Raw genomic sequence first — 14,654 nt, 5'->3', positions numbered from 1 at the left:
ATGGTGCTGGTGAGGAAAACTACCTGAAACAGCTGTAAAGTTATGGATTATTATAGAGATATATCTGTCTGTAGCTTTTAATAAATGTGTGACCCCTTGTGAAAGCTTTCTATAAGCCTCAGTGTAATACCCTCCCTGGCCTTGAGGCACTCCCAGTATGCCATTTCCACACCATTTTGTATGAACTCAGTTTTCCATTTCTTGGTGAAGTTCCTTCTTAGCTCCTGGAAAGCCTTGTGAGCACTCCCTTTGTGCACTGTCCTCTTGGGTCTCGTTTAAGCCAAAGAAGCTCCTCTGTTGTCTGATGTTAAGGGCTTGGAGGAATGAGATGCTTGGTCACAAATTTTGTGGCAGGTCTGTAACCATCTCAGTTGCTTTACAGATCAGGACTACAGCGAGACAGTTACCATAAACTTGAATTTCTAAGGCAATTTGAAACAGTTAATATATGAGTACTTAATTTGAAAGCATCTGTGCTACCTCCACTGTGTGAGGGACTCTGAACTCTGATGCAGACAAACCACAAGTGATTTGCATTGATGATTTCTGAGAGCAGCTGGGAAATGCCTGATTTAGAAGTATTAGTTGCCAAGAAGAGCTGATTTAATTGAGTCAAGGCAAAAGAAATGGGCTTTGACCTTGAAGCAGCTTGTCAGGGCAGACTTTACCTTATGTCCCCAAGGAGCTGTGGCCAAGCATTCAGCAGACAGGAATGATCCCAGGATCAGGTGTTGCTGCTTTGTGTGCATTGAAGCTGAGGGAGACTGGCAGGGCAGTGCCCAGGCCAGCAGCTGCACACAGCAGAGAACTGTTCCAGAAATGGAGTCAGAGCCTCCCTGGCCCGTGATGTAAAATGGAGATAGTTGCTTTCAATTTGTGTGAGCTACCCTGCTGCATGATTTTTTTTTAGTGGTTGTTGGTTTTGTTTGTTTTGTGAAGTGACTTTGCATTAAGAGTTTTGGATTTGTGGTTGGATTTGTAATCTTATCAGTGAACCTGAGCTGTAATGAAAAATTAAGCCTACAGCTAGGACATGAAGCAGAAAGTGCTTAGCCTTGCTGTTAGGCCAGCTTAGATAATGGTTGTCTAAAGCAGCTATAAGAAGCAAGGAAGTAATTTGTTCTTTATAAACTTTATTCAGAGTGTATGCCATGAGTCTCCTGCAGTTTACATTGTGCTGCGTGACCAGGGTGCACTTGTTTCCTGGATGTGCTCTGTCCTGGAGCTATTATTTTGGTGAAATGTACCAGTATTAATACCAGTGGTAGTTCCAAACTGTAAGCTTGCTAATGCAGCAAGGTCTGCGTGCCAGTAGCAATTAAACCAGGAGAATGGCTGTATTTCCACAGTGATTTCCACACTGAACTTGTTTAGCCTAGGCAACAAGGAGCTCCTACCTGCCCTAGTGTGGAAGCTAAACAGTTACAAAATCACACAGGCTTTTCTGTCTATTATCCAAAGTGAAGAATATGAAACCAGGCCATGCTTTTCTGATGAGGTAGCAAAGCATTCTCTTTCCCTTTCTCTTAGCTTAAAATCTCCAGTGATATATTGGATATTGTAGTCACTATTTATATAGTGTCCTGTAAGCCCTTCTGAGCTCAATGAAAGGCTGAGCATGTGAAATGGCAGCAGCCCAGCCCTAAGCACAAGTGTTGTTGCAGAGGAGACCCTTCTTTCTTCTAGCTTTGGGATGGGAATTTTTGTGTGAAACTAGCTTTACTGTGAGGCTCCAGATTCCAGTGGATTTCTTGCACAGAGGATGTTGAATGAGGCCCTGATAGAGCAGTACCAACTCCTAACTTACTTCACCAGTCAACTGTGATAAATCCCATTCTTTTGACTTCTTTTGTTACTTAAGCTCCAGTTATTTCAGCCTTCCACCAGTATTCCATATAAATGTGAAATACTCTCTTGCTAAAATTTTTTCCCTGTCCCCTCTCCACCACATCTGAAAGTCAGCCTGCATTTAGCTGAACAAAGGATTATGGCCTGTAGATAACCCAAGTTTTGCACCTGGGTGAAACTTCATGGAGAGTGTTGTTTAGAATGAGTACCAAGAGACTTGCAGACTTCCCAGCTTTGGTGGGGATTGAGGAAGGGTGGGGGAGAGTTTGGGGATTGACAGTTTCTATTTATGAAATGCTTCATAATGCGTCAGTTTGTGCCTGGAATGCTCTCAGAAAGAGAGCATCCAGCTTTGTACTGAGCAATCTGCTTGAAGCATGGCTCAGTGTAGGGAAAATGCTGCCTACTGGACTTTTAGCATAGTTTCCTGTGTTGTCCTGATTTTAACCAAATGTTTCAAGCCAAGAAAGAGCATCAAGGTAGTCAAATTTAGAATGCAGCTTAATACAGTGTCATTGCATAGGACGAGAAGGATGGAAAAATCTCTGTTTGATGCTATTGCTGCTGATTTGAATGATTTTGCAGCCTTGAAAAATAGAATGAATAGATAAAAAGAAAATAATTAAATTTAAGCATTGACATTCGGACATAAAACCACATGTAGCTGAAGCAGCTTGACTGGAGAAGGTGGATAACATTGTTTCTTTCTGTTTTGCAAGTTTGAAAACAGACAGCACTAAATAAAGCGAGTTATTTTTCCTTACTCCTGAGTTAGGATTTACCAGCTCAGAGCTTTCAGTCACTGCTTGAACAGTCTACCTTCTGTTTTGGAACAGAGCAACTTCTGTTCATTAGAAACAGTCAACAAATATGAAGAAATTTTCTGCAGTTTGCTTTGGAACTTGGTGTATCGGGTGTTATGGATACAACATGGTTTTTTGTGTTGATTTTTTTTTTTTTTTTTTTTTGGAAGGCGTGGCAGAAAAGTCATACAGTGGTTTTTGTTCCAGGAATGTTGCTTTGAAAGTTAACAGTGTGAAGGCACTATTCAGCACAGATTATTACAGCTCTGTTTTTAGCTGTCTTGTCCCATTGTGAAGTCTCTGGTTTATTTTATTAGTGTTAGCTAAGCAGTCATTTCTGTAATGATTAATGACAACTTGTAATTTTTTTTTTAAACTGACCTGACCCTCCTGTTCTTTAGTTTTATTATTTAACTGTAATTTCTTGTGAAGTGGCTTGTAGCTTTACCTATAGGTATGTTGGTAACTCTGTGTTTGTTTTGAGTTGGTGAAATGTAATTATTGGACTTGTGGCTCAGAGGTGTGAAGCAACCAACTGCCCTAAACTTGAGGGTATACAACTGGGAAGGCAGTGTTTCTGTATGGAGGGGAAAAGATGAAAACAATTTTCAGAGCTACAGTAATCTTGCCATGAAGATGTTGTGATTCGTGTGCTGTAGCTGTAAGAGCATAAGTGAATATGTGTGGGTGTTTAAAAAGGAGAGGGAAATCTGGGTAAGGGAGGCAATTAAGAGTTCTTTGCTCAGACAGAGCAAACCTTATAACTTTGTTTAAAAATAACAGAGTACCTATTTTTAAAAACTAGGCTGCTTGGAAGAAGTAGTGAACTTCTAGAACAAACATACATTTTACTGAAGAGCAAGAAATTGAAGGAAGCCTAGTTTTGGCATGATTGACAATTTTCTGGTCTTATGGATAGCTTTGCATTACATCAGTTCTTTGCTCTATTCAAAAAAATTATTTTTCTATTGTGAATAAACACTTTTTTTCCCCTTGCTTATTTCTGAATATGTTTGTGGTACTTATCAATGCTTTTAAGAAATCAAGGGTTAGTTGTAATGTGAGGAGGTTCCTGAATGCATGTTCTTATTCTTAAAATATTTCACTTAATTGCATTAAATAATTGAATTTTTAAGTTCTTTATTTGACTTTGCAGATAAATCTTTTTTGTATATGAGGGTGTGCAAAAATAATGTTACTGCCCTGCAAGATGGAATTTTCAACTTATGAACCAGAAATCCACTGTCATTTCTGTGCCTTTATGTGGGCATTTTTGGGTCATTTGCTGATGTCATGATGCTGCTGGCAATGTTTTTGAAACCAGCTGTCTCACAAAATTGTGCTTTTAGTAAAGTTTGACTCTGGTAGTTAAACATCAGTTACAAGTGTGCTTTCTAAAAAGAGTTGACACCAACCACATTTTTGTTGACTGATGTACTTTTTAGAGGTTTAGTGTATTTGTATATGTTGGGCTGATTGGTTCCTGGCATACAAGAGGTATCTAAATTATCTCAAAATCCCTGAGTTATAAATGTGACTGAATTTAGGTTTGGATTTACTCAAGACATCCAAAGACAGTGGTTTAGTGGGTTTTGTGGTTTAGTCTTGTTGGATGATGTTGTGGATGTTTGTTGTTGGATTTTTTTGGCTTTGTTTAGGTTTTTGTTTTGTTTCATTTTTAATTCTTTCCCCCTTTTCCGGTTAGAGCTAAATAAACATTATTCTGTAGCTTGGTAAGGCAGCAGTGACTACAGTGGTTTGGGTGGTTGGGTACCCTATATTCACCACCTTACTTTTGACAGTACATTACTTTGTCAGCTGAATTCTGACACTAACATCTCTGGAAGCAAAGTGTCTCTAAGGTCCTGGCAGCACTTGTTATCCTGGCTCAGGAATACCAGGCTGCTGGGCTATGGATTCTTCAGAAAGGCTTCTTTAATTTTTTTTTTTTTAATTTTTTTTCCATCTGAATTTACTTATAATGGTATTTGTTTTGCACATGTAAGCTCTGTTAAGCATTCAGTCATGCTGCACAAAGTTGCTACAGGAAGTGTATTCCTTTTCCTGCTGCTGCTGCCCTTGTTACATAATTAGTACCAGGCTCTGGTGAGCTTTACCCAGGCAGTGACAGCCACTCCTCACAGCTGTGAGCCCCAGAGCAGGGATGGTGAGGCTGCTGAGTTTCATGCTAAAGCTATATTTTGGAGGGAAAAAACCTCCATAATTTGCAAAAGCAATATAGGGTGTCATTCTCTTTCTTTTGTCTGTAGTTGCTTTCTTCATGAATCCTTACCCTCAGAAGGATATACTTGCTGGCTTAATTGGACTCCTGTATCCATGAGGGTCATAGTTGTAGACACTGATCTGGGGACACACCAAAAAACCTTTATTTTCCCTTTTCTCTTGAATTTGTGACCTCTGTGTTTTTAAATGTTGTAATCATCAGGTACTATTACCATCAAATTTTCATAATAGTAATCTGTACTAGTCTTCATTATTGTAAGTGCTAGTGATGGATATGTAATTGATTGATTTCACCACCAGTGAAATGAAGATGGTGTTTCATACTTCTGTGCATGATGTTTATAGTCATAAAAGCTAAAATGTATTTTTTAATAGAAACCTTTAATTTACAAGAATCAAGTGCAGTCATTGTAAGAGGGACAGATTTAATATGCAATTTAAAGGCAGTATTGTCCTTAATTTGCTTTGTGGATATTAGACCTGATATATAAATGCATGTGGAGCACAGCCATCCAATTGCAGACTGGTTGAACCCTCTGGTAAACTACAGTTTTAGTGATTAGGAGCAGCCATCCACATCCACAGCCACAGATGGCTCTGCTTCCCTGAGTAAATGTTTTGGTGGCAGTTTCATTTGATTGTGTATTTCTTTTGTTGGTTCAGAAGATATTTCTTTGATTTCTGATCTACCTTTTGGAAATGTTAGGTTCCCAGACCACCTGGGGTAACCTGTTGTTCGTGTCTGAACCAAGTATTTGGGATGTCTCTGCCAACTGTGGGAGATGTCCACAAGTGCAGTGTAAACAGACAAAAAGCTGAAAGTGTATACAGGGCTTTCTAAGACTGAAAGCTGCCTCTCAAATAAAAACTGAAATGACTTATTGCCTTCTGGAGTTCCTTTTTCCCCTCTTATTTAAAGGTGATAAGGATTCTCAGGGATTATATTTTCAGAGTTAATCCTTAGAGGAGAGGTAACTAGTGAGTGACCTGTTTATTTCAGTGTATGTCCACATGTTCCACACAGCATGGTGACCAGAGCTGGAGCTAATGCCAGTCACACTGGAGTGCAGCTGGGTGCTGTGTTTCCTTGTGCAGCAGAAATACCTACTTTTGCTTCTTACTCTGGAGAAGGACTTGTTCATGCTCCCTGATGGGGAAGGGCAGTTGCTTGGGGCTAATCAGCTCCGTGGAGATCAGGTGATTGTGGTCCCTTTCAGCTCCAGAGTGCATTTGACCCTTTCAGCACCAAAGCACGTTTGACCCCTGGTTGCTGTGCCCGAGGTCTCTATTCTGCCACTTCTTTGCATGATACAGGCATGTCTGCATTCCAGTATGGTATGAAATTAATTTAGAGTTTCACTTTTAGGAAGGTCTAACTCCTCCTTTCATTTCTTGCTCATAAACCATAAATACTTCAAGTCTTAGTTCATAAGTTATACTTTGCTGCATTTGCTTAGCTCTCATTTTATCTACAATATTGTGTTGTTATCTCTCTCCTACCTTCTCCTACTCCTATATGTGTCACTTCTGAGAGGGTGACACATATAACAATAGATCTTAAGAAAACTGAGGCAAGTAGCACAATAGAACAATTAAAACAAACCTGTTTGCCTTTGGAAAAGGCACTTCTGTTTGGCTTTACTCAAACTGCATTTGGATCTGGAGGTGTGCCAGTCCTGGGCTTGGCAGGCATATGGAAGCTTATGGTAGTGCAACTTTTTCATCAGAGATGACCTTGTCTTGAACTAGAAATAACCCAGGCCAGTACAAACCCTGCAATACAGTTCTCCCTTCTCTCTCTTAAAAGCCAAATGTTTCTTAAAAGTTGTGGATTTCTTTGCTCGCTAGAGAGTAAATTAGTTCACGATAAAACTGCACAAAGAAGGTTTGTGTGAATGCGTGCATTCATGTTATCAAGAAAGATGCTGGAGGTCTTCTGGAGGATCTGCTAGCCCTCCTGTGGGGGTGGTGTGAGGAAGGGAGCATGCAGAGCAGTAGGAATTGCGTGAGAGCAAGCCTGGGTGCTTCCTCTCTGCATTTTCTTTTCCTAGCAAAAGTGGGGGGCTGTGCCTGCCAGTCTGGGGATGCCATCTGTGTTGCACAGCCTGCTTGGCTGTTACAGAATTGCACAAGAATTAATCTGAAATCACACTGCTGAGCTGTGTCCTGGCTGTGGTGGCTGCCTGGAGATACAGCTGTTGTATGGCTCTTCAGGCACCAAGGCAAGCAGCAGCCTGGGGAACTGCCTCAGCCTGGCACTGCCAATGTCATCCCCAGCTAATGGGTATGGGAGCTGACCAGACCCAAGCTACTGAAAAGGGTAATTGTTTCATGAAATTTAATTTGTGTGTAAAAATAAAAAAATATTATTGAGGAGGTAGAGTTTGAGCATATGAGAGAACTGGACAAATCTAATTATGGCAGTGGTATATTTCCTTAATTTAATTTCATTCTGGTTTTCCATGTATTGCTTTCTCATTAAATGCAAACTGGAAGTGACAGTTTGCAGCACTGGAACAAAATATTTTCTGCAGATGTTTTTGAATAGAATTTTTTTTGGCTTGCATTACAGTTAGCTGTTGAAAATGTCATACCTCAGAGCCCATTTGGTAATTTTGTTGCTGAGTGTTTTAAGTTTAGGCTTAATCATCATATTTAATGGCTACACGTGGTTTGAAGGGATGTTAATACCTTTTTATCAGTATCTTAATAGGACTTTGGAGTAAAATCTGGACCATGTAGGTCCTGCTTAAGCTTTTGTCACAGTCCTTACTGCATTTTTTTAAAATATCCTAGACTGTTTCAGGAGGTTTTATTTCTGGTATTGTCAGTTGTACAGTTGCCATTGTTTCGAAATGCCTTTAGACACCAAGAAGTTTTCAGGGACATCAAGCAGGTAAGTGTTAGTGCATGTGCAAAACATCAGCCTCACTTGTGCTTGCCAGGAGGTGTAAGTTTGGGCTGAGAACACCGGGGCACACAGCTGCTGGCAGCCCTGGGCTCATTCTGGACGGCGGCAGCTTTAGAGGAGCAGGGATGGGAGCAGTGCCCAAATGTTAGGTAAGAGCGATGGAGCTGCAGTCACGGCGGGGCAGTGCTGCTCACCCTGGCTGGGTGGCTGCTGTGTGCCTGGGCCCCTGGCACAGGGTGAAGCAGCTTCCTGGGGTGGGAGCTGACCCATGGCAGGGGGAAGGACTTAGCCATGGGCTGGGTGACTCAGCTGCTGAGCCATGTCTCATGTGGTCACTGTAATCTGTAATTGCATGTCCATTTTTCCATCTTGGTACCAGTACATGTAATACCAGTGATTGATACCATTACTAGGGAGTTATACCATTAGTGAAGCCACTATTCAGAAACTCTCTGTAGGTGACAGTTGCTGGTACAAGCCTAAATATTTGTTCCTGCACCCTTTTTGCTGTGTTAACAGGAGATAAACCTGGAGTTTCTCATATGCCAGATCTTTTTGTATCCCTAAAGCTCTTTGAGAGGTGTAGTTGAGATGAGTGCATTCATTGTGGTCTCATTTGAAAGTGTTGCTAATCAGAGCAAGATTCCAGTGTGTGCAAGCGAAAATACAGAAAAGTTTATGCAAGCCTAAGTATCAGGTGTCTTTGAGATGAAACCTGCTTAGCTTTCTTTGCTCCCTGCTTGCTCTGAAGTGAATTTAATGGGAGTGATTTGGTGAGTGTAAATTTAAGGGAGTAGGAAGGTGAGGGAATTCTGATGCTGAAGTAAGAGTTGGAAGCTGTTTTCTTCTGGTTTTGGGCAGTTTTGTCTGTTTCCTAGTTTGTATTGCCTGGTACGCTTCACTAAGTATTTCATTAGCTGTTTCTGGATTTAATGTTTCATATACCCATATGTGAAAATTAATTGTGTAAAATTTAATAGGCTTAGTGTAGTAAGAGAAGTATTGGAGAGCCTTGGGTTTACAGGCTGACTTGTTTCCTGCTCAGCATAGCACGTGGTTTGAATTTATGCTTTTCTGAGCAAGGTGAAAACAGCCCTTGCCCCACAGAGCCTTTTTATTGAAAAAGAGCTTTACATGGGGCTTCAGAGTAATCTTTTCTTTTCAACACACAGCTTCTGGATAGTCATTGCAGTCTGAAAGATTAACCTATGATTATTTTTTTCTGCTTTGCTTTCTGTAAAACAAGAATAATTTGATTCTTTGCCCTTTTTAGATCAGTCATAGAAGTTCTTGTGTGTTTACTGCTGTTAGAGGTGCTGAGAAGGCATATGGTAAACACTTTGGTTATTACCCTTTGTTAGAGCTTACAGTTCTTCTCATGGAGATGCAAATTTAAAAAATCTCTGGTCTTGTTTAGTATATGAAATAAGATTAAGGGGTGACGTGATCATAGATGGTTAGAGATTGCTTGGGTAAAATTAAATAATGGAGAGGTTTTTAAATAAAGAGGCAGAGAGGTTAAAGTATTTAGAAGTGAAAAGGGATGTGTGTGTGTGTATATATATATATACTTCCTTAAAAATGCATGTGGTTATTTATGTAATTAATATGTATTTATATTTAGATCACTAGGACAATTTTTCATCCCTAGAAGTAAATTTAGGATGCTTTTCAAAGAGATATTATGATACTATCTAATTTAAACAGGAATCAATTCTGTCAAGTCTGATGTCTTGCATAACACAGGGTATTGGTCTGATGGTGACTGTAGTCCCTGAACTGTATTATCTGAGCCTGTTCTAGCTGGCAATACTTTTAGCAGAGGCATTGTGCCCCTGCTCTTTTCTGAGGGATTAGTTCCAGTACAATGCAGTGCATTACTGTGCAACCACTGGCTGGTTTAGCACTCCCTAATTTGACAGCTTGTCCCAGTGTGCTGAGGCAGGAGAGATTTAGGGGATTAAGTTTCATGTGTGTGGCCTGGAGGTGCTGCAAAGTACACGTAAACAAGAATTGGGTGTGTTCATGCTTTGGAGAGGAGCAGAGGGAAGGATGGAGAGCAAAATGTTGTTTGGGAAGTTGCCACATCTAAGGAGATGTGATTGGAAATTGGTAGAAAACGCCCAATTGTCTGCAATTAAGAGAGCAGCCTGAAAAACAGGTGGGGTAGGGCCATGTAGAAGACAAAATGGGTGAAGTCAAATTGGCCCTGGAGAAACAATCTCAGTGGCAGACTGCCAGACCACAGGCTGGGCAAGGAGAGATGACCAGAATGAACTCTTCCACATTTTTAAAGTGTGGGCGCTGCCCGCTTTGCTGCCAGAAGTGACCACATTAGGATGTGAGAGTGGAAAATGTTTGACTGTAAGCAGAAAGGAAAAATCACCTTCTCAATTCATGTGTGGGATGGAGAAGAAGGAGATTTTCCTATAGGCGGTGCTGGAACTGAATCTGACTTGTATGAGGACTTCTGTTTGCTGGACCACACATTCAGTGCAAATAGTAAGACTGAGAGTCTTGAGGTTTGGGTGATGCACTCACATTGTTTGTAAGTGGCCAGAAATCAGGTGGAAGGGGAGCAATCTCTTGCTTATTCATTGAGGACATCACATTAGCTTAATGGCAAGCTTAGCAAGAGAGCTGTGTAGACTTCAGAGCATGAAGTATCCCTTGAGGAGACCTCAGGCTGGGTGATGAAGGTTTCTTGTCTGCACATCTCTTCTGGGTCTCTTCTGGGGGGAAGATGTCATTCAAACCTGATGCAGTCATGATCTGTCTCTGCTACCTCTCAACTCCATAGCAGAGTGGGACATTGTGTAAGACCAGTGACAGAATGAGAAGGGAATCTGTTTTTGGCATGAAGCTTCCCTGCTGTGGCGAGACTTGCTTTGTTTTTCCTTTGTGTTGCCTAAGTGCTGGTGAAATGCTGCTTTTTCTCCTAGCACTGCCTTCAGATTTAGTGGTGAGTTAGGGAGGAAGGACACCATCATCACTGCTGGATCTCTGGGTGATGTGTTACAACCAGGGGAAGTGGCTGAGCTGGTAAGGAGCTGCTAGCAGTGACACAGATGCCCCTCAGCTCAGCTGTGGGCTGGTTGTGCTGGGCTGATGTGAACAGCTTGCTGTGGAGCAGCAGAGCTCTGGGAGGAGCTGCCTGGCTGCAGGCAGGACCTGGCCAGGAGGATTCTCGTGGGAAGTCTCTGCTGGGCGACATCGAAACTGCTCGCTTTACAGTCCTGTCATCACTGTAACAATAACTATCATGCAAATCATTGATATTTTAGGCATGCTGTTCCTTTTCATGGTCAGTCGGCCTTTACTTAGTAGTAGAAAGGAGAAATTTATTCGGCACCTGTCATAATTGTGTCAGTTCATCAGTGTAGAAAATTAATTTTCTTTCAAGTGTAGAATAAAAACATATGAAGAAAAAACATCTTAAAAAAACTTGTCAGCTTCATTCTGCAAGTTGTTGCTAAAAGCCTTTTTGGAACTGGGGACAAGTTATGTTTTTGGGATCCACTAAAGCTTGCTTGATGATGAAAATGTGTTTTCCATCTAGATTTCTAGAAGGGATCTTCCCAGGGTTTTTTGCTCTGGAAGGCAATGAGACATGCCTCTGGACCTCTAGGAGCCCTCAGAGATCATTCTTGTAAGGACAATTAATGGCCTCTGTACTGGTGCACTGGATTAGTGAAAGAATAAGAGTGCTTAGTCTGAAAAAGGAGCTTGCCCTCTGACTGACTTCACGGCAGTAGGAGAAGGCAGCAGAATAACCTACTGAGTAGGCATTGTCTAACTATTGTTTTAGACAGCAAGCTGAAGTGTTTTATTTGCTCGACCTTCCAGTTGGGTAGAATGCTTTTAGAAAAGGCATATGATTAATTTTTCTTTGAAGACTTTGAAGACTTTCTCTACCTAGAAATAAAAGCTATTTTATTACCAAAATTTCCTTAATTTAGAAGGAAGTAAACGTGTTACAAGCTTCTGTTCATATTTATCAGAGTCTGTGTTCAGTCAGCACACGTACAAGTGAATCAAGTTGGTTGTTATTGAAGGAGTTATGTAAATCCTGTATTACTTTTAGCATTCTTGTTTCATTTGAGAAAAAAAAAAACTCCTTATGATGTTGTTAGAGAGAAAATTTGACCTATATTATACACTTTGTGTCCTTAAATGCAAATACTAGTTGTAGAATATTTATGCCTATTTTGCACAACTTATAATCTTTTCTTTAATGATATTTTTCAAAGGTTTACTTAATTTTCACTTGACACTAGAGGGTAAGCTGACAAGGGTGGTACCTCCTGATCATTAATGAAGTTTCTGTACTGGAATTAATGTGCACAAACCTTACAGATAGATAAATTAAGGTTAATCTCCAGTGTCATGTGGGATATAATGAAACCCTCAGAATGAAAAATCTGAAAAATTCTCTTGACAGCAGTGCACATCCCTCAATGAAAAATTCAGAATCTGCAATAAAGAGGAGATACATCATGCTCTGTGAGATTTTTTTTTAATCTTTTTTTTTCAAGCAGGATATTTCAAACTTCATCTAACATGTGCATAATTAGTCTCTAGCAGTCCACTCAGTTGTTAGAGGCAAGCTCTCTCTGTATCAGCAGGTGTTGGCACAGTCCCAGTTGATCAGCAGGTATCTTTGGGCCCTTATGCTCCCATTAGAATTTGGAACAAGTTTTGTGTGTTTGGAGTCGAGCTTTTGGCTTAGTTTCCTCTGAAGGGGGTGTAAATTGTGCACGCCGAAACTGCTCTGTGATCCGAACCAACATGTGAGACCTGAAAAGGTTGGGGAATTTGCTTCAAGGCAGCACAGCTACTCTAAACAGAGCTTTAATGTGGCCCTTACAACCTGGAATATGAGATGAATGTGTGCCTTTAAGTATGCTCTGTGCCTGCAGATCTTTGACACTGTGTAACTGAAGGTAGCCACACTGGATCTTTATATAAGTGGAAGATCTGTATAAAATATTCCATGTTTGTGCTTGTGTGTTGCTGTACTGCACCTTTTTATCATTCCTATTAGCCTTCTTTGTCACATCTTTTAAGCTGTACACTGCACGTGTTTTGGTGTGGGTTTTGTGTGTTTGGGTTTGGTTTGGGTTGGTTTTTTGGTGCTGCTTTGGGAACTTGGAAATTGCTTTTTAAAAAGGTAGCTTTGTAAGCAAATTATTAGTTACTTACAGCTAGAACGGTGTGTTAAGTGGGCCAGAGTTTTTCTTCTTGATAGTTAATCATTAAACCCATGGAATCACAAGCTTCTGCAGTCATTATTAGCTGTGAGGCCAGTACATGAATTCTATTTTGATGAGGCTGCGAGAGTGTTAAGAATGCAGAGGAATCAATAAAATGATAGAATATAAGAAGTTCAAGCTATATTCTACAAGTTATTTTTTAAAACAAGAAACTGAACAAACTGAAATAAAAGCTGAAATTTGCCTTAGAGGGGAATAATGAGGAATGAGACACTCTTACCTTTAGAACTTGTTAAATATTGTTCTTTTTCTGTTGTCTGAAGGTATACTTCACTGAAACCAAACATTTCACAGAAGTGTCTGGCTGTACAAGTTCCTTTTCTGATAAAAGGAAAGAAGCAATTTAGCCTTTTCCTTGCTGTCTTTGCTCTTGCAGCAAGGAGGCTTTCATTTAAGATGATATCACAGAATATTCTGTTAGTAAGGACCCATAAGGACATTGAAGTCCAACTCTGGAGTGAATGGCCCATACAGGAACTGAACCCACAATCTTGGCATCACTAGCACCAGGCTCTAACCAGCTGAGCTAGGTGTTGGTGGGACCTTGCTCCCAAATTGCTATTTAAACTCTCCTATATTTTTTTTCACATTTAACTTGCTTGTAAAAAAAGTAAAATTACTATTTTTACAATGAAAGCATCAAGCAGAAGTTTGATAAAACTGGAAAGCTTGATTTCCAAGTCTGAAACAACATAGACAAGTGACTCTTCAGTAATGCATAATAAACATACAGAAACATTCGGAGTTCCAGGCAGGTCATCAGCCTGAAGTAGGTGAACCTTCAGAAAAGATGGTGTCATTAGCATAAGCACTTTTAAGGCTGGGGTTCTGATACAGTCAGTACTGTGGCTCAGACAACCAAAAACCTTCTGGTTTGGTGAAGAAAAATTCTCACTTCTCAGTCATTAAGGAATTCTCAGATCCCTTATTTATATTGTGTACTCCTCTTTTTGATGATGAGAATTTCTAATAGTTCTTTTTATCTCTTCCTAAACAGAATTAGACCCCAGTTAGCCAAAGAGAAGATTGAAGGATGCCATATTTGTACATCTGTCACTCCTGGTGAACCTCAAGTGTTCTTGGGAAAAGATAAGGCCTTCACTTTTGATTATGTTTTTAACATTGACTCACAGCAAGAAGAGATCTATGTACAGTGCATAGAAAAGCTGATTGAAGGTTGCTTTGAAGGCTATAATGCCACTGTCTTTGCTTATGGCCAGGTAAGCTTCACAATTTTATTTTAAAGTGTTTATTTTGGAATAAACAGTGTTTTGAAACTGATTTTGTCTTAAATTTCTGAATGAATCTGGTTTTAGCATCTTGGGTTTATTTTCTAGGAGAGTGTTGAGTTTACATAAATTCTGTTTAGACTGGCAGTTGAAACACAGAATATATATGGGCCACAGATCTGAATTTAATAGTAATACTGAAAATAGTATCAGTCCATATAATTCCTGAATTCACATCAATGCAGCAATACAAATCATTGACCTACTCACTTGAACTATAGAGATAGGTTGTACTGAGATTCTTTTCTGAGCAACTTTTCAACCCACTGCATTTTTAGAGACTTTT

General features: G+C 40.1%; 1 protein-coding gene across 9 annotated transcripts in view; it reads left to right on the top strand.

The window, feature by feature from the left end:
- The window catches only part of KIF21A (kinesin family member 21A), an 87,034-nt gene that overhangs the window by 15,545 nt on the left and 56,835 nt on the right, over window positions 1-14,654 (top strand). For all 9 annotated transcript variants that reach the window (XM_059847320.1, XM_059847315.1, XM_059847318.1 and 6 more), the window contains exon 2: window positions 14,077-14,299. Coding sequence is in view for 8 of the 9 variants with exons in the window: in XM_059847315.1 (XP_059703298.1) it covers window positions 14,077-14,299 (223 nt within the window). In the remaining variant the exon portion in view is untranslated. The remainder of the gene's footprint in view (window positions 1-14,076; window positions 14,300-14,654) is intronic.

This window comes from Haemorhous mexicanus, chromosome 5, assembly GCF_027477595.1.
Source record: "Haemorhous mexicanus isolate bHaeMex1 chromosome 5, bHaeMex1.pri, whole genome shotgun sequence".
NCBI lineage: Eukaryota > Metazoa > Chordata > Aves > Passeriformes > Fringillidae > Haemorhous > Haemorhous mexicanus.
This window is presented reverse-complemented; position numbering and strand designations above follow the sequence as displayed.